Below are 22,500 nucleotides of genomic sequence, written 5' to 3'. Positions count from 1 at the left end.
CTCTCTCTCTCTCTCAAGTAGTATGGGCGTATCATAAGTACCCTCTGCCCACACACACACACACACACACACACACACACACACACACACACACACACACACATACATACATACATACATACATACATATACATACATTCAAAGAGAGAGAGAGAGAGAGAGAGAGAGAGAGAGAGAGAGAGAGAGAGAGAGAGAGAGAGAGAGAGAGAGAGAGAGAGAGAGAGAGAGAGAGAGAGATGCAGAGAGAAGATAATCTATAAAGGGAAATAATGTACTGGAAGAAAAGAGGAGGAGGAGGAGGAGGAGGAGGAGGAAGAAGAGGAGGAGGAGGAAGTGCAATAGGAAGTGACCATAGAAGTTTAAAGAGGGAGAGAGAGAGGGAGAGAGAATAATAGAAATGGAGGGAGAGGAAGAGGGAGAGAGGGAGAGAAGGAGGGGGAGAGGGAGAGAAGGAGGGAGAGAGGGAGGAAACTACAGTATGATCGTGACTAAAACAATATATAGACGGGAGGAAATGGAGGAGGAGGAGGAGGAGGAGGAGGAAAGGAAGAGATGAAAGGGAACATATATATCTCCTTAGCACGCTCTCCAAACAACTCTCTCTCTCTCTCTCTCTCTCTCTCTCTCTCTCTCTCTCTCTCTCTCGTTTAAAACTGTTGGTCATGTTTAACTTTCATTCATGGCTCGTGTGTGCGTGTGTGCGTGTGTGTGTGTGTATGTGTGTGTGTGTGTGTGTGTGTGTGTGTTTACCCTCCGTGTTCTCTACTCCCCTCGCCTCGTTTTCTACACACGCCAAAGAAAACGTAGAGCGACACAGACTCTTCTATAACCCACACATACTACGAACATTTTTTTTCCGTTAAGTAATTCATAATATCGAGGTTTCCCAAGGTAATTAAAGGTATAAACAGGTGCCAGAGCTCATTAACACCTGGGATAGTAGTCACGTGATCCAGGTAATTAGACTTCCTCCCAAAATTTATACACAACACAGGTAAAGACACGTGGTTGCAAAATGTACTCTTTAAATCAAACATACCATTGATGACAGGTTTAATGAGACAGGTATTTTTGAGGTAATGAGCCAGGTGTGATAATGAAGGTAAGAGTTAATGAGACAGGTATAGTGAGTCAGGTGTAGATATATGAGATCATGAAGAAAAGGTATTTTGTATGCACATGTATGTATATGTACTAATGAGACAGGTGTGATGAGACAGGTGTATGTATATGTACTAATGAGAAAGGTATAATGAAACAGGTATACTAGTTAATGAGGCATGTATGAGACAGGTGTGCTGGTTAATGAGGCAGCTATAATGAGACAGGTATAAATGGAACAGGTGTATTGAGACAGGTGTGTATATATGAGCTAATGAGAAAAGTATAATGAGACAGGTGTGCTAGTTAATGAGGCAGGTATAATGAGACAGGTGCAATGAGACAGGTGTGTATATATGAGCTAATGAGAAACTAATGAGACAGGTGTACTAGTTAATGAGGCAGGTATAATGGGACAGGTGTGATGAGACAGGTGTGTATGTATGAACTAATGAGAAACTAATGACAGGTGTACCAGTTAATGAGGCAGGCATAATGGAACAGGTATATAAAAATGATACCTACTTACACCTATACACACAAAATCTAACACACATGAACCAGGTCAACATCCTCAGGTCCAACAGGTCAGAGTCAATCACCAGCCAATCAACAGGTAGGCAAATTAAGCGCCAGGTGAATCAGGTGAGCTCCAACAGGTGAGGAGACTAATTAAACATACATGACTCAGATAATTAGGGAGGTGGTGAATATAATTAGGTCCAACAGGTAACCAGGTGAGTCTAACTAATCAACAGGTAGCTAGTGAGGCACCTGCTGTATAGAATGAATCTCCAACAGGTGAGACGGCTAATTAAGGATGCAGAAGTTCGATAATGAGCCAGTGAGGGATGATAATGAGGTGGATCAGGTGTGGAGTTGAGAAGGTGAGTAATTAGCAGGTAGAGGTTGTGGTAATGAGGGACAGGTGATGTTGAACAGGTAATGAGGTAATGACAGATAATGATGTGGAATGAGGGATAATTAAGTTAAATAAAGCAGATTGATGTAAAATAATGATGCATAATGAGACCACTATATAATTATGAGGAAACAAGGCATCAGAGGTAATTAAGAAGAGGTGACTCGAAAATGGGGAGCGACAGGTGAGGTGACTAATTAGGTCATCAACAGGTACAAATAATCAGTCACCAGGTGGATATAATTAAGTGAACCAGGTATATAAGGAAAAAAAGCACAGGTAACATATTCATTAGTGACAGGTGAGCTGATTTATGAGGTCATCCACAGGTAAAAATAACTAGTCACCAGGTGGATATAATTAAGTTAACCAGGTATATGAGTAATCAAAGTACAGGTAACATACTAATTAGTGACAGGTGAGGTGCCTAATGAGGTCATCCACAGGTAAGGGGGGTCAGTACTCACCTTGAGGTAGCTTTCGATCTCGAGAGAAGAGACATTGGAGCGCTCGGATGTGTCTGAGGGAGGGGGAGGGAACCCATCAGGACTAGCAGGCTCCTTACCTGAGGGGAGGAAAGGTGGGGAGGGGAGGGGAGGGGAGGAGAAGGGGGAGGGATGGGGGAGAAAGGGGGAGAATGTGGGTAAGGGAAGGAAAGGTGGAAATGGGGAGAGGAGATTGGGGAGAGAGAGAGAGAGAGAGAGAGAGAGAGAGAGAGAGAGAGAGAGAGAGAGAGAGAGAGAGAGAGAGAGAGAGAGAGAGAGAGAGAGAGAGAGAGAGAGAGAGAGAGAGAGAGAGAGAGAGAGAGAGAGGAGAGAAAGAGAAAAGGGAGAAGGAGGGAGGGAAAAAAGGGAGAGAGGGAGAAAGAAAAGAGGAAGAAAGAGTTAACGAGGAGAAAGGGAGAGAAGGGAGGGAGAGAGAATGAAGAAGATAGGGAGGGAGGGAGAGAAAAAAGGGAGGAGAGGAAGGAGAAGGAGGGAAGGAAAAAAAGGAAGGAGAGAGAAAGAGTAAAGAAGGAGAAAGGGAGAGAAGGGAGGGAGAGAGAACGAAGAAGATAGGGAGGGAGGGAGAGAAGAAGGGAGGAGGGAAGGAGAGGGAGCCTTTAAACCCTTTTCTCCAGCATCTTCATCACCATCATCTTCATCTTTATATTTACAGAAAAAAAACTATTCAATATTTTAAGACAATATTTCAAACTATCTTCAAAAACTTCAAAAACTTCAAAAATAAAAAAAACAATTCAATATTTTTAAGACAATATTTCAGACTATCTTCAAAAACTTCAAAAATAAAAAAACAATTCAATATTTAAAGACAATATTTCAAACTATCTTCAAAAACTTCAAAAACAAAAAATAAAAAACAATTCAATATTTAAAGACAATATTTCAGACTATCTTCAAAAACTTCAAAACAAACAAACAAAAACAACAACTCAATATTTCTAAAGACAATATTTCAAACTATCTTTAAAAACTTCAAAACAAACAAACAAAAACAACAACTCAATATTTCCAAAGACAATATTTCTAACTATCTTTAAAAACTTCCAAACAAAAATAAAGAAAAATAAACACAATTCAATATTTAAAGACAATATTTCTAACTATCTTCAAAAACTTCAAAACAAAAATAAAGAAAAATAAACACAATTCAATATTTAAAGACAATATTTCTAACTATCTTAAAACAACTTCAAAACAAAAATAAAGAAAAATAAAAACAATTCAATATTTAAAGACAATATTTCTAACTATCTTAAAACAACTTCAAAAAACCTGCAAGAAAAATGATTAACAAGCCCATAATAATAATAATAATAATAATAATAATAATAATAATAATAATAATAATAATAATAATAATAATAATAATAATAATAATAATAATATCATTTTTTTCTTTTTCAGTTCTAATAAAAGTGCAATTTCTTTTTTTTTATTTATTTATTTACACGTGCATGCAGCTGTGTGTGTGTGTGTGTGTGTGTGTGTGTGTGTGTGTGTGTGTGTGTGTTTATGTGTTTATGTATGTGTGTGTGTTTATGTGTGTGTGTGTGTGTGTGTGTGTGTGTTTATGTACGTATATGTGTGTATGTGTGTGTGTGTGTACGTAGAGGCAGAGATGCAGGCGTGAACTATCTCTCTTTCTCTCTCTCTCTCTCTATTTTCTTACTTTCTCTATTCTCTCACTTTCTCTATTTTCTCACTTTCTCTAATTTTCTCACTGTTGGGCGGTGACTCTAATCTTTACAATCCATGGTGGGGGGGGAGGGAGGAGGGGGGGAGGTCTCTCTCTCTCTCTCTCTCTCTCTCTCTCTCTCTCTCTCTCTCTCTCTCTCTCTCTCTCTTTCAGATCATTCTTTATGCAAATCATCTAAATCTTGGAGGAGGAGGAGGAAGAGGAGGAGGAGGAGGAGGAGGAGGAGGAGGCGGAGGAGGAAAGAGGAGAGGAAGAGGAGGAGGAGGAGGAGGTGAAAGGAAGCTATGAATAAAAATAATAATAACAATAATAATAATAATAATAATAATAATAATAATAATAATAATAATAATAATAATAGAAGCAAGTCAAGGTGGTGAGGGCTAATAGTGGAGGAGGTGGAGGTGGAGGAGGTGCAAGTGGAGGTGCGGAAGGAGGAGGTGCAGCTGTTTCTGAAGGTGGTGGTGGTGGTGGTGGTGCAGGTGGTGGTGTTGGTGGTGGTGGTGAAATAATTAAAACATTCCGTACGTATAAGCGGAAGGTGTTTGAGGAAGTTCGCAACACCGCTGGCACTGGCACGGGCACTGGCGGTGGTGGTGGTGGTGGTGGTGTGGTGGTGGTGGTGGTGGGGCCAAAAACGCTCCAGGATTCGCGGTGCCGAGGACAGGGAGTGCCAAGGGAGTGCCAATCTGTTCTGCGTCAAAAAGGATGCAAGAAGCGATTCCGTGGCACAGCAACCTCCATGGCACTCTCGACTCTTACTCTGTCTCCGCTTGGCACTGTGGTGATGGTGGTGGTGGTGGTGATGATGGTGGTGGTGGTGATGCTGTCGCCTTCTCACAGTGTCCCTCAACAGTGCCTGCAGTGCCAAGGCCTCTGGGGTGGTGCTGTACGCGCAGAAGACAGCGTGACATGGCTGTGGACTGACCCTGTGGCACTCCGGCGAGGCACTCTGGGTAGACACGCACCAGGTGGATGATGGCACGCTCCCCGGGGCATCCACATCACCCTCCACCTCCTCCTCTTCACTCCGCCTCATCTCCGTTGCCACACTCCATCGCAATCTCGCCCACGTGACCTCCTGCCCCAAAGCATTCCCCTGTGTGTGTCTCCGAGGGCGTGGGCGGTACTCCTGGTGGGTCATGGCCGGTACGGAATGCCTCCGGGGATCACCTCCTCCCCCGGGGTCATCTGGGATGGCGGAGGCTGCGGAGGGGGGGCGGGGGTGCGACAGCGATGATTCCGTGGATTCCGACAGAAGAGGGACATGAATCACTATCAAATCTTGGCTTGTGGGCGTCTGGGAGCGACTCGTGGGGGTGTGTGGGGCGCTGATGGGCGGTCCAGGGCTCCCTCCATCAGCTCGCCCCCTGATCCGCCCCGTGGGAGAGAGAGAGAAGGCGGGGCGGTGGGCGGGGCTGGGGGAGGTGCTTGCGTCCTGGGTGTCTGATTCGCTACTCTGGGCGGCTGTACGGGCGTGGGTGTGTGTGTGAGACAGTGAGGGGGCGTGGGGAGGCGTGGGTGGGGAGGAGGAGAGGATGGGGGGTGCTGGAGGGTTAGTTGGGGAGGTTATGGATTAGGGAAGATTGGTGATTGGGTGTAGGTGGGGGAGATTGGGGAAGATTGGGGATTGGGTGTAGGTTGGGAAGATTGGGGAGGTGGGAAACTTCTTGGGGAATTGTGAGTTATGTTTCCTTTCATGACTTACACACACACACACACACACACACACTCACGTACACACAGCATGTAAGTATTAGAGTCACCGCCCTCTGTGTACGCATTAGCCCAGCAGTCATGTACGCTTTTTTTTCATGTACGTAAATAATAAGTATGTGTGCGAGTACATTATTTCTACATGTGTACGTTTTTTTCTTTTTACGCACACATGGACGTATAAAAACCTACATACATACATACGACCTGAGAACACACACACACACACACACACACACATACACCTAACTGGTTCCAATCCCTTTCCAATCATCGACGTCATAATTTGTGTTCTAATAAGGGCGAGAAAGAGATTTGATCCTCCTAATCCTTTTCCAATCACCTAATCATTTTCACGATCCAATCACTCCTATAATCAGCCCCTAATCACCCACAAAATCAGTCCCATCAGCGTCCATTCAAACCCCAATCAACCTCTTTTTTCCCTAATCAGCCCCAATCAGTCCCAATCACACCCCAGTCAGTGAAACCTAAATTAGCCATCCCAAATCCCTTAATCAGACCCCAATCAGGCCAAAATTCAGCCTTTACTGTCTTCTTAGCTCCAATCAATCCCTAATCCCCAATCTTTCTAGCCCCAAATCAGCCCCAAATTCAGTCTTCTTAGCCCCAATCAATCCCTTGTCCCCAATCCCTCAGCCCCAATCAGCCCCCAAATTCAGCCTCCACAGTCTTCTTAGCCCCAAACAATCCCTAATCCTCAATCCTTCTAGTCCCAATCAGCCCCAATCAACTAGTTAGCCCCAATCAATCCCTTTAGCCCCAATCAGCCTCCAGTCTTCTTAGCCCCAAACAATCCCTTACCCCAATCCTTCTAGCCCCAATCAACCAGTTTTCCCCAATCCCTCAGCCCTGATCTGCCCCTAATTCCCAATCCCTCAGCCCCAATCAAAGTCCTTATCCCAATCTCTCTATCCCCTAAATCAACTCCCAATCAACCAGTTTTCCCCAATCCCTCAGCCCCTAATCCTCAATCAGCCCCCTTAGTCTCACCGGGTCCGAGGGATTTGTTCCAGGAGGGGGCTGGAACAATCATCCTGGATATCATCTCCTCGTTGAGCGACATCTCCGAGGGCGGGGGTGGGCAGACCAGCGACTCAATGATCTCATCTGTGGTCTTCATCAGGGAGGCCAGGTCAGGAGGCTCCGTACGGGATGACCTGGGGGGGCAGGAGATGGGGTGAGGGAGGGGTGACTTGGGGTGATGAATGTGACATGGATGAGGAAGGGGTGATTTGAGGTGATGGGGTGAACGGAGAGTGTGACCTAAGGGAGGGGAGATGGGGGAGGGAGGGGTGATGTGGGGTGATGAGTCTGGCATGGATGAGGAAGGGGTGATTTGAGGTGATGGGGTGAAGGGAGAGTGTGACCTGGTGAAGGGGGAGATGAGTGAGGGGTGATGGGGTGATTAGTGTGACATGGGTGGGGAGGGAGATTCATGAGGGGTGATTTGGGGTGACTGGATGATGGGGTGAGTGAGTGTGACATGGGTGAGAGGGGAGATGAGTGAGTAAGGTGGGTGTGATTTGGGGTGAAGGGTGAGTGATTGTGTGTAATCCTTCCCTCCCTTCCTCCCTCAACCCTCCCTTTTTTCCTCTCCCTTTCCTCCCTTTCTCATCCCAATCCCTCCCTTCTCAACCTCCCTTCTTCACTTCTCCCTCCCTCTCTCATTTCTCCTCTCCCTTCTTCACCAGTACCTCCCTCATTCCCTCATCCTTCTCCTCTCTCTCTCCTTCTCTCTTCTCCCTTCCCTTTCCAATCTCCCTTCTTCACTTCTCCCTCCCTTCACTTTCCTCCCTCCCCTTCTGCACCAGTCCCTCCTACCTCCCTCACTCAACCCTCCCTTTTTCCCATAATCCTTCCTTTCTAATCCCAATCCCTCACTTCTTTTTCTCCTTTCCTTTCTCTCCCTGCTTCTCAACCTCCCTCATTCCTCCTCTGCAACCTCCCTTCTTCACTTCTCCCTCTCTCTCTCACTTCTCCTCTCCCTTTCCTCCCTCCCTCACCTCATCATCAGACACAGGGCAAGCTCCTCCTGCAGTACGCTTTCAATATACATCATGTCCAGGTCACTCACGATGGCTCCGTTGATAACCATAATTTCGTCTCCTTTGATGATGCCTGGGGGGAATGGGTTGGGTTAGTACAGGTCATTAGAAGGGTCATTAGAAGTGTCATATTGGGTCATAGTTGGTCATTGAAGTTATAATTGATCGAGGTTATTACACACACACACACATTCATTAGAAGGGTCATTAGAAGTGTCATATTGGGTCATAGTTGGTCATTGAAGTTATAATTGATCGAGGTTATAACAGACACATAGATACACTCATTAGAAGGGTCATATTGGGTCATCATAGGTCACAGTAGGTCATTGAAGTTATAATTGATTGAGGTTATAAGACACATAGATACACTCACTAGAAGGGTCATTGTCATATTGGGTCATCATAGGTCACAGTAGGTCATTGAAAGGTCACTGAAGTTATGATTGATCGAGGTTATTACACACACACACACACACACATTAGAAGGGTCACACAGTGTCATATTGGGTCACACAGGTCACAGGTCACACACACACAGACACACACACACACACACACACACACACACACACACACACACACACAGACACACTTCACTTCAAACTTCTGTCATATGACCTTCTGTTTCAAATAACTCCTCATACAACATTCTTCCTCTGACCTTTTCCACCTCAATGACCTCCCTCCACTTCCTTCCACTTCCACACATCCTCCCTCCACCTCCCCTTCCATACCCCCCATCCACCCCCCCACGCACCGTTCTGCATGGCTGTGGACCTATCCTCGACGCGTGAGATGTAGCAACACAGTTCATCTTGCCGTTCGGAGTTTTCGATGAGCTCCGCCTCCACGCTGAAGCCCCACATGTGATCCAGCGACGAGCGAGACAACTCCACCTGGTACAGAATCTTCCCGCAGATCTCCACCAGCTCGTGTGTCGCCAGCTGGGTGGAGGAGAGGTGAGGGGTGGAGTGAGTAGGGAGGAAAAAAACGTTTATGCCTATAGTGCTGGTAGGCTTGCTTGAGAGGCCTGGATGGTATTCGGCCCCAGCCCGTCATGGCGCAGGCAAGTGTTTATAGTGGCGCCATCTTCTCTTGATTACTTAATTACTTACAATCCTACTTATGTGATCCTGTGTACATTACTTAACCTTCTGGCATGACATGGGTACTTACGTAGTTCTCGATGAGGTCAGTTCTGTGCGGCACGAAGTAGTTGGTCTCCTCCAGTTCCCGCCTCTTCCGTACCCTGACGAAGTGCTCCATCGGGGAGAGGTTCTTGCGCCCACACGCCGCAACCAGGAACTCTTCAACCGTCATGGAGTCCTTCAGGCTGATGCTCACCGTCTGTCGGGGGGAGGAGAGAGAGGAAGGGGTGTTAGTGTGGTGGGGATGGAAGGGGGAGAGGTAGTGTTGGTATACTAGGGTAGAAAGGGGGTGAGTAAAGTACGGTGTGTGTGGGAGGAAGGGGAGGGGAGGGGAAGTAATGGGGAAGGGAGAAAAGGGGAGATAAGGGAGTGTTGGTGTACTGGGGGGAGAAAGGGGAACAGTTTTGGGGGTGTTAGAACGAAAGTGTTAGAAGAATTTGGCGCATTTTAGGCCAAAAGTAAACTATAGGTAGGTTGAGTTAAGGAGTTTGAAGAGCAAAAGACCAAGAATTAAAGAGTTATATAGAGTTTCTCCTTATGCACTGTCTAATATGGAACCTAACATCCGTGTATAAGGAGGGGCAACTGTATTTTCTAATCTAAGTAAGGGAGGATTAAGCACATTTTAAGGTGAAAGGAAGCTTGATAGGTGGTGTAAATGAGTTAAGAGAGAAAAAAGGTATGATTATAAAAGTTATATACTGTATTTCCTTATTCACTGTCTAATATGGAACCTAACATCTGTGTATAAGGAGGGACAACTATATTTTCTAATCCCAAGTAAGGTTAACCAAAGCTCCCCCTCACCTGGTTGTCTGGGAGGTGGACTTATACTGCTTCAAAGAGTTATACACAGTTCCTCCTTAAGCACAGTCAAATTTCGAACCTAACATCCGAGTACAAGGAGGGACAACTATGCTTTCTAATCCCAAGTAAGGTTAACCAAGCCCCCCTCACCTGGTTGTCTGGGAGGTGGACTTATACTGCTTAAGAGAGTTATATAGAGTTTTCCTTATGCACAGTCAAATTTCGAACCTAACATCCGAGTATAAGGAGGGACAACTATACTATCTAATCCCGAGTAAGGTTAACCAAGCCCCCCTCACCTGGTTGTCTGGGAGGTTGACCTTATACTGCTTCTCTCCCTCTAGTTGCTGGTGCATCTGGAGGCTCCGCCGAGACACGCTGTTGCTGCGAGATAACATGGGTGCTCTGCAAGGGTGGAGATTGTCAGGCAGAGGTGGGGGGCGGGGCACGGGACGGCAGGGAGGGAAGGGGAAAGGGAGGGTGAGGGGAGAGGAATGGACAGAGTGAAGGATAGGTTGACAAAAGGGGAAAAGAAGACAATAAAAGAATGAAAGAAAGGGATAATGAGGGAGAGAAAGGGGAGATAGGAAGGGGGAAGGGAAGGGGAGGGTGATGGACAGAGAGTGAAGGATAGGTTGACAAAAAAGGAAAGGAGAAAATAAAAGAAGGAAATGAATGAGAAAGAAATGGATAATGAGGGAGAGAAAGGGGAGAAGGAAAGGGGAGGTGGATGAAGGAGAGCAAGGCAAAGGAGAGGAAAGGAAAGAAATAATAAACAAAGGAATAAGCATAAAAGGAGAAAGGAACAGGAAATCAGAGTAAAGGAGAAATGAAAAGGAAAAAAACAAGAAAAAGTAAAAAATAACAAAAAGAAGAAGCCACAGCGCAGCAACGAAGAAAGGAGGGAATAGAAGGAAAGACAGAGAAAGAAAGGAAGAAGAAGAAAAAGAGGAAGAAGAAAAGGAGAACTAACAAGGAAAGAAGAATTAAAGATGAAGGAAAATAAGAAAAAGATAGAGAAGAAGAAAGAGAAGGATGGGAGGAGAGAGAGAAGCCACAGAGAGAGAGAGAAGAAAGGAGGGAATAGAAGAGAGAAGAGAGAGAGAGAGAGAGAGAGAGAGAGAGAGAGAGAGAGAGAGAGAGAGAGAGAGAGAGAGAGAGAGAGAGAGAGAGAGAGAGAGAGAGAGAGAGAGAGAGAGAGAAGAAAGATAGAGAAGAAGAAAGAGAAGATAGGATGAAGAAGGGGAGAGAGAGAGAGAGAGAGAGAGAGAGAGAGAGAGAGAGAGAGAGAGAGAGAGAGAGAGAGAGAGAGAGAGAGAGAGAGAGAGAGAGAGAGAGAGAGAGAGAGAGAGAGAGAGAGAGAGAGAGAGAGAGAGAGAGAGAGAGAGAAGGAAACAATGGAAGAAATAAAGAAAGAGACAAAAGATCAGAAAGAAAATATGGAAAAGAAGATAGTTAGACAGACAGACAGACAGACAGACAGACAGACAGACAGAGAGAGGGTGCATAGCCCACACCCAGTTCCCTAAGCACTAAAATATCTTCTTGCTAAAACTAATCCGAGAAAAATAATTCTAAAAAAAAAAAAGGTAAACAACAGCAAACGAGAATTTCAATACGTATCAAAAAATCGTCATTCAAAAATCTACAGAAAATCGTGCTGGTGTAGAAATTTTTGGGGGGTACTAAAAACTAAGGAAAAAGGAACAATTAGATTCGAAAATTAAAGAAAGTAACTTGAATTAAAATGAAAAACATGCAGATCAGTAGCTCGGTTTTTTTTTTCAAGATTTCCAAAACTTAAAAATAATCATAACAGCTCCGGATCATGAGTTTTTTGGTCTGGAATGAATGAATTTTGGAGGGAAATGTCAAAAATTATAATGATCATAAATTTGTCTGTAAAAAACTCAAAATAGTTCTGGATCATGAGTTTTTTGGTCTGGAATGAATGAATTTTGGAGGGAAATGTCAAAAATTATAATGATTGTATATTTGTGTGTCTGTAAAAAAATCTAAATAGTTCCGGATAATATTGTTTTTGGTCTGGAATGAATGAATTTTGGAGGAAAATGTCAAAAATTATAATGATCATAAATTTGTCTGTAAAAAACTCAAAATAGTTCTGGATAATATTGTTTTTTTGTCTGAAATGAATGAATTTTGGAGGGAAATGTCAAAAATTATAATGATTGTATATTTGTGTCCATAAAAAATCAATATAGTTCCGGATAATATTGTTTTTTGGTCTGGAATGAATGAATTTTTGGGGTCTGACATGTCAAAATCTATAATAATCAATTTTTTGTGTCTGTAAATTTTGGGAGACATAAGAAATTTAGTTACAAAATACATGGAAATTATATATAAAAAAGTCTTTGATGTGGGTTAAAAAGTGAATGGTTAAATTTTGAGTTTTGGGACAAGTGGAAATACTCAAAAATGTTATCAAGGAACATTTTATTATCATTATTATTACTATTTATTATTATTACTCAAAAAATGTTATAAAACTCAATGTTATTCTTACTGCAAAAAACTCTTGAGACCATTGCAAAAAATATAATTAGCGAGACTTTCTATAGATCAAATTTAGTAAATCAAAACATTGTGATTTTTAACTGAAATTTGAAGTCATTACAATTTTTAAACATATTACTCTAAGCCACTATTAAATATGCTTTGTTAGTAACTTGAAAATTAGACATTGGGGAAATTAGTATACGAAGCAATTATCTTAAAATATTACTAGAAAAAAATATATATTGGGAAACTTTTTATATATGAAGCATTTGTCTAAGATATTACTAAGAAAAACTAAAGCAAATCTAATCACAAATATTAATATATAAACACAAAAAACGATTCTAGTTATTTTTTTCTCATAACAAACAAAATTGAGTCAAAATTATCAAACCAGAAACAAACATATTCTTCTGTGTGGAAACTGAATGTGTGTGTGTGTGTGTGTGTGTGTGTGTGTGTGTGTGTGTGTGTGTGTGTGTGTGTGTGTGTGTGTGTGTGTGTGTGTGTGTGTGTGTGTGTGTGTGTGTGTGTGTGTGTGTTAATATATATGTGAGTGGATTTAAAGCTAGATTAAATGAGAGAGAGAGAGAGAGAGAGAGAGAGAGAGAGAGAGAGAGAGAGAGAGAGAGAGAGAGAGAGAGAGAGAGAGAGAGAGAGAGAGAGAGAGAGAGAGAGAGAGAGAGAGAGAGAGAATCTAAATAAAAACAGACAAAGAAGAAAGATAGCTCACAAAAGAGATAGAGACAGCAAGAATAAAGAAAGTGAGATAGTGAGCGAGAGACAGACCAACAAGATAGATAGTAATAACAGCAATAATAATAATAATAATAATAATAATAATAATAATAATAATAATAATATCATAACACTACCAATACACATTCATTATCTTCATAATAATAAGCTGAGAGAGAGAGAGAGAGAGAGAGAGAGAGAGAGAGAGAGAGAGAGAGAGAGAGAGAGAGAGAGAGAGAGAGAGAGAGAGAGAGAGAGAGAGAGAGAGAGACTATGGCTAACTCTAGTAACTGCACCCTACTAGTACTTCTGAAGCATCAAGTACCACACTGGGGAAACACTGTAATAAGCAAGAGTATCTAAATAGAAGGTACAAGCCTACGACAGCACCAATAATAATAATAATAATAATAATAATAATAATAATAATAATAATAATAATAATAATAATAATAATATGACAATAGTAATGTAAGATGGGTGAGAGTATTCTATGTAAGCAGTAAATATCACGGGCAGGGAACAGAGACTTGTGTGTTGGTGTTCACAGATACATGACACAAGGGTCGCAGCCGACACAGTTTGTAAGTAGCCGTTGTGAGGCAGGGCGCGCCTCCACTCTTTGGTGTTTTTACCCAAGAAATGCGCACAAACACGACGGCTGCACCGCGTGAACCTGCCGCCACGCGGCGCGTAGGATGGCGTGGACAATACACAGCCCACGCCCGGACACATTGCCAGCACCAAGAGTGTGCAGGCAGCGGTGACGAGCACCGTCAGTTACAGTTACTTCTGAGTTTTAAAGTACACTGTCACAGACCAGACAGCCGTTTTGTTACTGTGTAAGGTTGCTGGTAACAATTACATCGCACAACAAAACAGCCGTCTGCGACAGTACTAGCAATTTAAAACTCAAAATCAGCTATTATTGAAGGTAGTCGTCACTGTTCCTGCACATAACTTACAGGGACAGCTACTTCCAATGTGTGTCATGTGTTATACATGACATCGGCCGCACTGTGTGCCAGGAGGCTGCCGGGTACGGCGAGGCACACCTGGGACTTGGCCGCCGAGACTGTGCTGACAGAAGACAGAGATAACAAGAAAACCCAGACACCAAAGACAGTCATCAAGGCCAGAGAAGGTGCTGGGTACTGTACACTGGTTTTAGAGGCCTGGAGGTCCCTGGCGGGGAACAGTTCTGGGAAAGCACTGGAGGTGTGTGGAGCCGCGCCCTGCTGCACGTGTGAGAGTTTGTTTAGTGACAACAGAGGAAGAAAGACTCTAAACAGGAGGCAAAGGGATCCAAGCCTACAAGTTACAGTTCAATTTAGAAATGTAATTTTATAAGATTGTATTATTTTTTGATGTGAGTCTTGAGTGAATGGCGGATGTTTGAGGGACAGGGAAACACGTGTGATGTCATGTGATGTCGCGTCATGATGGCGCGTCATGTTAATAAAAATGAAAAAACAACAATACTAATAATGATAATAAAAAATACTGTATTGTTTAATAGCGATGTCTAACACACACACACACACACACACACACACACACACACACACACACTATACAGGTATGTGTCTTGTGTGGGGACATTTTGAAAGTAAGAAAACAAACACAAGTTGACGGAGGAAAGAATATGGAAGAAAAATTTTGTGTTTGTGAGGATAAAAAGAAAGTCTGGAGGAAAGTGGAGGAAAGAAACGGAGGAAAGTGGAGGAAAGAAACGGAGGAGACGCAAACACAACACTACACAAACAAGCAACAAACAAACAAACAAACAAACAAAAACTGTGTACATATACTTAGTGATGGGGGTTAAAAAATGTATGTATGTATGTATGTATATAAGTGTGCGAGTTGACCTTCATACATATACATAACAAACCTGGATATGTATAAACACCTGGAAATATATATGTATTGGTAAATCTATCCACCTATAGGTATATGTCACCTGTAAATATATGTGTGTGTATGTAAGTTTAAATATGTGTGTGTGTGTGTGTGTGTGTGTGTGTAAATTTAAATATAAGTGTGGCTATGTACGTTTAAATATCTATGTGTGTGTGTGTGTGCGTAAGTCTGTTCCCCTGTATACATCACCTGTGCGTCACCTGTCAGTCACCTGCAATGAGCCTCACCACCCACCTGCGCTTGGTTGCCCCGCGGCCGGCCAGGAGGTTGTTGAGCAGCGAGGGGCTACGCGCACAGATATAGGCGTGGAAGCTGCTCACCGTGAACACCCCCAGGCGGTTGAGTACAGTCTTGGTGGTGCGGGAGACGTGGGTGAGTAGGCCCTGGGTGGGGTGAGAGGAGGGGTGAGTAAGTTGGGGGAGTGTGGGAGGAAGGGGATGGGAGGTGGGGTAGGATGGGTTAGTGAGGAGGTGGAGGAAGGGAGAGGGAGGGATAGGATAACTTACTGTCCTAACCTCACTCCACAACCTCCCCATCACGTAACCTAACCTCACGTAACTTAGGGGAGAGGGGAGGAAGGAAGGAAGGAAGGAAGGAAGGAAGGAGGAGGAGGAGGAGGAGGAGGAGGAAGAAGGGAGAGGCATAGGATAAATCACTGTCCTAACCTCACTCCACAACCTCCCCATCACGTAACCTAACCTCACGTAACTTAGGGGAGAGGGGAGGAAGGAAGGAAGGAAGAGGAGGAGGAGGAGGAAGAAGGGAGAGGCATAGGATAAATCACTGTCCTATCCTCACTCCACAAGCTCCCCTTCACATAACCTAACCTCACATAACCTAGCATCTCACCTTAGGGTTGGGCAGCTCGCCGGTCTGCAGGGAAGCCATGTAGCACCGTAAGCGGAACTGCTCGCAATGAAGGCGTTCCAGGTTTTCCTCCCACTGCATGATCTGGCCCATGATCTGCTGCTTGCTCTCCGCATCGCTCACCACGGACAGCTGCAGCTCCGCCATGTGCTTCAGCTTGGAGTCCTGCAAGGGGAGAGTGTCTTGTGATCATTTCCTTAACCCGGTGGTAGCTGTGGGGATCATGTTTCTTAGAGGCCCGTCCCTCTAAGCGAGAAAAATGAGAAAAATAATCAAGCACGCAATCCATTATGTAATATATATCAACGCATTTGTGAACCTAGAAACACATATTTGACAAGGCTTTCGTAGGAGTTGTGGGCATTTCCATGGGCAGTTTTATGACCCTGGTGGTAGTTTGACCCTTCCTCTGTGCCATGAACCTAGAAAGCGTCTCATTAGAACCCGACTGGTCTACTTTTTGGCCTTCGGAAATTGTTGATGTGAGAGATGGAAGTCCTTCATATCCTCCCATACTTATTTATCCATCTGTATCTTCCTTTCTCTGTCCCTCCAATCTCACAAACACCCATTCATTATCTCCCCTTCTTATTCTCCCCTCACCTACGCACACTATTACTATCACTCTTTCTCCCTCTCCCCATTCTCTCACACACACAATCTTCTCCCTACCTCCCTTCCATTAATCTCTTCCTATGCATCTATCTATTCTCCCCTCATACACTCCCACGGCCTCACTCTTCCTATGTATCTATCTATCCTCCCCTCATACACTCCCACGGCCTCACTCTTCCTATGTATCTATCTATCCTCCCCTCATACACTCCCACGGCCTCACTCTTCCTATGTATCTATCTATCCTCCCCGCATACACTCCCACAGCCTCACTCTTCCTCTCCAAAGCCTCTCTCACACACACTCTTCTCCCTTCCTCCCTCCCTGTCTCCCTTCCGGCCCTTCCTCACCGACTCTATGGCCCGGTCAATCCTGAAGATTTCCTCCTGTAACAAGTGCAGGGTGCCAGTCTTGCCACGGTGCCGAGCGAACGCGGCGGCACATGCGCTATGGATGCTGTTGACCCAGTTCTCCAGTTCCACCTGACACGGGGCCTGGGGGGAGGCAGGAGGTGGTGGTTAGTGGGGGTTAGTGGGGGGAGGAGGGGTTGGTTGTGGGGTTGTTTTGGGGTTAGTGAGGAGTATCTGGGATTAGGTTAGGTTAGGTTGTGTTGTTATTTTTGGGTTGGTTGTGGGGTTGTTTTGGGGTTAGTGAGGAGTGTCTCGGGTTGTTTGGGTAGATGTTTGATGTTGTGGGGATATTTTGAGGTTGGTTATTGGGTTGTCTCAGGGTTGGTTGTTGGGTTGCCTTGGGGTTGGTTGTGGGCTGTATTAACCTGAACCAACCCAATATACCCCAATGACCCCAGCTCAACCCAACCCACCCCAGCTCTACCCAACCCTACCCAACCCAACCCAAACCGACCCAATTTACATCACCCCAACCGAACCTTCCAACCCAACCCTACCCAACCCAATTAACCCAACTACCAACCCAACCCAACCCGAAGCGACCCAATCTACATTACCCCAACCAAACCTTCCAACCCAACCCAACCAACCCTCCCGCCCCTCTCACCTGGAACAAGTAGGCGTCCCCGAAAGCCGTGGACAGGCAGAATATATAGTCCCTCTTCGGGTGCTCCGGGATCGGCTGCATGATGGCGCCGTCCACAATGATGAGGTGCTTGGGCGCGGCCTCGACGGAGCGCCCCTCGCGGGAGTCACAGGGATAGAAGAGCAGCGTTGTCCCCTTGAGGCAGACCCAGTACCCCTTCCACCCGCGCTTCCTGGCCAACTCAATCTGGTGCTTCTTCCTCAGCAACCATTTCTTGACGCTGAGGAAACTGTGGAGGGGGAGAAGGGAGGTGGTTAGTGGGTGGGGATAGTGGAGTTTGTAGTGGAGTTAGTTAGTGGTGGTAGAGAGTTATTGAAGGTGAAGTCAGGTAGAGGTAGATGTAGACTTTTTAATTGGTTAGTAGTGGTAGTAGTTGTAATAGTAGTAGTAGTAGTAATAGTAGTGGTGGTGGTGGTGGTGATGGTGGAGTGAAGAAGAAGAAGAGGAGGAAGATTTTAATACACATGAAGAGGAGGAGAAAGGGACAGCAAGATGAAAAGGAGGAGGAGGAGGAGGAGGAGGAGGAGGAGGAGGAGGTTCGTGGAGATGAGAGGTGGAGATAAGTGGAGAAGACAGGTTAGTGGAAGCAAAAGGAGAGAGAGAGAGAGAGAGAGAGAGAGAGAGAGAGAGAGAGAGAGAGAGAGAGAGAGAGAGAGAGAGAGAGAGAGAGAGAGAGAGAGAGAGAGAGAGAGAGAGAGAGAGAGAGAGAGAGAGAGAGAGAGACAAACAAAAAGCGTTCATTTTTCTCTCTCAGCAAATTGAGCCTAAAGTCAGCAGTGGATCCCTTTCACTGTCAAACAAAAGACGAGAGAGAGAGAGAGAGAGAGAGAGAGAGAGAGAGAGAGAGAGAGAGAGAGAGAGAGAGAGAGAGAGAGAGAGAGAGAGAGAGAGAGAGAGAGAGAGAGAGAGAGAGAGAGAGAGAGAGAGAGAGAGAGAGAGGAAAGGTTCTTGAGGATCTTAAAAAATAAAAGGAAATTGTGCCTCTTCTCTCTTCTTCTCTCTCTCTCTCTCTCTCTAAATAGTAAATTGTAAAATAAGAAGAAAAAACAAAAAAATATTAACAAGACATTCTTCTTTTGTCTCCTCCTCTCCCTCCTTCCTTTGTGTGAGAGGGAGGGAGGGAGGGAGGGAGAGAGAGAGGGAGGGAGGGAGGTAAAAAGGAAGCTAAGGAAGAAGGGAGACAGCTCGTTGGATAGGAATGTAAGGGAGGGAGGGAGAGGGGGGAAGGGGGGAGAGAGAGAGAGAGAGAGAGAGAGAGAGAGAGAGAGAGAGAGAGAGAGAGAGAGAGAGAGAGAGAGAGAGAGAGAGAGAGAGAGAGAGAGAGAGAGAGTATCTCATTACCAAGGTGAAAAGACCTATTAAAGACACCTGAGAGAGAGAGAGAGAGAGAGAGAGAGAGAGAGAGAGAGAGAGAGAGAGAGAGAGAGAGAGAGAGAGAGAGAGAGAGAGAGAGAGAGAGAGAGAGAGAGTACCGGGCTCAGTATTAATGTTTACGTTGTCCACAAAATGACGTTCAATTTACCGCCGTTTTAAAATTGCTCTCACTAATTAATTTCTTTAAATGGCCGGGTCATTAATGGCCTTTGATCTGTACTTAGAGAGAGAGAGAGAGAGAGAGAGAGAGAGAGAGAGAGAGAGAGAGAGAGAGAGAGAGAGAGAGAGAGAGAGAGAGAGAGAGAGAGAGAGAGAGAGAGAGAGAGAGAGAGAGAGAGAGAGAGAGAGAGAGAGAGAGAGAGAGGATCAAACAAACAAACAAGCAAATGAAAGAAGAAGAAAAGAGAGAGAGAGAGAGAGAGAGAGAGAGAGAGAGAGAGAGAGAGAGAGAGAGAGAGAGAGAGAGAGAGAGAGAGAGAGAGAGAGAGAGTCGTTTATTTATTAAGTTATTATCATAATGAGGACATTAAAAGGTTATTCTTGTTATTCTCTCTCTCTCTCTCTCTCTCTCAACAACAGCAAATCAGGAAGGAAGTTAGGAAGGAAGGAAGGAAGGAAGAGGGAGGGAGAGAGAGGGAGGGGGAGGAGGAAGAGGAGGAAGAAATGGAGGCAGAGAGGAGGAGGAGGAGGAGGAGGAGGAGGGGGAGATCAATAAATCCTCTTCCACCTCTACAGAGAGAGAGAGAGAGAGAGAGAGAGAGAGAGAGAGAGAGAGAGAGAGAGAGAGAGAGAGAGGATAATGACTGAAGAAAATAAATAATAAAAATAAACATAGGAATACAAATAAAAGGAGGTAGAGGAAACGAGTAAATAATGAATGAATGAGAAATGAAGAAAAAAAGAAGAAAAGAGGAGGAAAAGAGGGAAGAAAAAGAAGAAAATGAGGGAATGGGGAGAAAGAGGAAAGAAAAATAAGAGAAAATGGGGAGGAAAATGGGGAAGAAAAAAAGAAGGAAAGAGGAGGAAAAGAGGGAAGAAAAAAGAAGAAAATGAGGGAATGGGGAGAAAAAGAGGAAAGACAAATAAGAGAGAAAATGGGGAGGAAAATGGGGAAGAAAAAAAGAAGAAAAGAGGAGGAAAAGAGGGAAGAAAAAGAAGAAAATGAGGGAATGGGAAGATAAAGAGGAAAGAAAAATAAAAGAGAAAATGGGGAGGAAAATGGGGAAGAAAAAAAGAAGAAAAGAGGAGGAAAAGAGGGAAGAAAAAAAGAAGAAAATGAGGGAATGGGAGGAAAAGAGGGAAGAAAAAGAAGAAAATGAGGGAATGGGAGGAAAAGAGATAAGAAAAAGAAGAAAATGAGGGAATGGGGAGGAAAAGAGGGAAGAAAAAATGAAATAGGGAAGAAAAGAAAAAGAAAATGAGGGAATGGGAGGAAAAGAAAGAAGAAATGGCGAGGAAAAGAGGAAAGAAAAAGAAAACGAGGAAATAGGAAGACAATGGAATAATTACGAATGATGGGAATGAGGAAAAAAATATTCGAAAATCTTTAAAACAAACAAAAAAAGAAGTAACAATTCTCTGGTAAGTCCGAGAGAGAGAGAGAGAGAGAGAGAGAGAGAGAGAGAGAGAGAGAGAGAGAGAGAGAGAGAGAGAGAGAGAGAGAGAGAGAGAGAGAGAGAGAGAGAGAGAGAGAGAAAGGAAATAAAGAGGAGAGGAAAGGAAGATAAGAGAGAGAGAGAGAGAGAGAGAGAGAGAGAGAGAGAGAGAGAGAGAGAGAGAGAGAGAGAGAGAGAGAGAGAGAGAGAGAGAGAGAGAGAGAGAGAGAGAGAGGAAGGGAGATAGGAAAGAGGTGGAATGGAGTGGAGAGAAAATGGAATAGAGGTAAGGAGGAGGAGGAGGAGGAGGAGGAGGAGGTAAAAAAATTGTGGGAAAGGATTTGGAAGAAGACAGGAGAGATAGAGGAGGAGGAGGAGGAGGAGGAGGAGGAGGAGGAGGAGGAGGAGTTCTGAGAAGGGAAGAATGGGAAGGAGAAGGAAGGATAAGGAAAGAAGAGGGGAGAAGAAAGGGAGAGGAAGAAAAGGGAGCAGAGGAAAGAAGGGAGGGGAAGGAAAGGGGAAGAAAGGGAAGAGAGGGAAAGGAAAGGGAAGGAGAGGGAGAGGAGAGAGGAAGAGAAAGGAAAGGGAAGGAAAGGGAAGGGAAGAGAAAGGGAATTGAGGGGAAGAGAAGGGAAAGAGAAGGAAAGGGAAGGGAAGAGAAAGGGAAGGGAGGGGAAGAGAAGGGAAAGGGAAGGAAAGGGAAGGGAAGAGAAAGGGAAGGGAGGGGAAGAGAAAGGAAAGGGAAGGAAAGGGAAGGGAAGAGAAAGGGAAGAGAAAGAGGGAAGAGAAAGAAGGGAGAGAAGGAGAGAAAAAGAAAAGAAAATGTAAAGAAAATTAAATCTATATACAGAGAGAGAGAGAGAGAGAGAGAGAGAGAGAGAGAGAGAGAGAGAGAGAGAGAGAGAGAGAGAGTTTATTCTAGCTCGAGGTCTGAATAGGGAGTCTTATGAGATGCTGAATACTGCCCTCTCTCTCTCTCTCTCTCTCTCGCTCTCTCTCTCTCTCTCTCGACCATGGCAATATGAAGATACTCGAAGCGTAATTTTGCCTACTCGTAAGAGGAGGAGGAGGAGGAGGAGGAGGAGGAAGAGGAGGAGGAGGAGGAAGAGGAGGAGGAGGAGGAGGAGGAGGAGGAGGAAGACAAGTGGAGGTGGCACTGGCCGAAGAAGAGAGAGAGAGAGAGAGAGAGAGAGAGAGAGAGAGAGAGAGAGAGAGAGAGAGAGAGAGTGAGAGAGAGTGTGACATAGAGAGATAGAGAGAGAGAGAGAGAGAGAGAGCACGGGTGAAAACACAGGTAATGACAGGTGAGGAGGAGGAGGAGGAGGAAGAGGAGGAGGAGGAGGGAAACTACACTATTGGTTAGCTGTCATTCTCTTACCTGGAGAGAGAGAGAGAGAGAGAGAGAGAGAGAGAGAGAGAGAGAGAGAGAGAGAGAGAGAGAGAGAGAGAGAGAGAGAGAGAGAGAGAGAGAGAGAGAGAGAGAGAGAGATATATATAGATAATGCAGATAAGGAAAAACTGGACACACACACAAACACACACACACACACACACAGACACAGACACACACACACACACACACACACACACACAGACACACACACACACACACACACACAGACACAGACACACACACACACACACACACACACACACACACACACACACACACACACACAGACACAGACACACACACACACACACACACACACACACACACACACACACACACACACACACACACACACACACACACACACATCTTTTAAAACACATCAATATCCTTCCTTTTTTTTTTCCTCCTCGCATTTTTTCCCTCTCCCTCTTCTTCCTCCTTTCTC

The 22,500-nt window shown here is 44.6% G+C and overlaps 1 protein-coding gene across 18 annotated transcripts in view; it reads right to left on the bottom strand.

The window, feature by feature from the left end:
• The window catches only part of LOC126983810 (protein still life, isoform SIF type 1-like), a 192,422-nt gene that overhangs the window by 69,715 nt on the left and 100,207 nt on the right, over positions 1-22,500 (bottom strand). For 15 of the 18 annotated variants that reach the window (XR_007736258.1, XR_007736257.1, XM_050836935.1 and 12 more), the window contains 10 exons: positions 17,652-17,919; positions 16,985-17,128; positions 16,002-16,184; positions 15,387-15,535; positions 10,268-10,373; positions 9,190-9,360; positions 8,771-8,957; positions 7,969-8,083; positions 6,956-7,122; positions 2,491-2,588 (listed from right to left, as the gene is read on the bottom strand). Coding sequence is in view for 16 of the 18 variants with exons in the window: in XM_050836935.1 (XP_050692892.1) it covers positions 2,491-2,588; positions 6,956-7,122; positions 7,969-8,083; positions 8,771-8,957; positions 9,190-9,360; positions 10,268-10,373; positions 15,387-15,535; positions 16,002-16,184; positions 16,985-17,128; positions 17,652-17,919 (1,588 nt within the window). In the remaining 2 variants the exon portion in view is untranslated. The remainder of the gene's footprint in view (positions 1-2,490; positions 2,589-6,955; positions 7,123-7,968; positions 8,084-8,770; positions 8,958-9,189; positions 9,361-10,267; positions 10,374-15,386; positions 15,536-16,001; positions 16,185-16,984; positions 17,129-17,651; positions 17,920-22,500) is intronic. The other 3 variants (XM_050836934.1, XM_050836930.1, XM_050836933.1) reach the window with 3 other exon arrangements.

The sequence above is a fragment of the Eriocheir sinensis genome, chromosome 54, assembly GCF_024679095.1.
Source record: "Eriocheir sinensis breed Jianghai 21 chromosome 54, ASM2467909v1, whole genome shotgun sequence".
Classification (NCBI taxonomy): domain Eukaryota; kingdom Metazoa; phylum Arthropoda; class Malacostraca; order Decapoda; family Varunidae; genus Eriocheir; species Eriocheir sinensis.
This window is presented reverse-complemented; position numbering and strand designations above follow the sequence as displayed.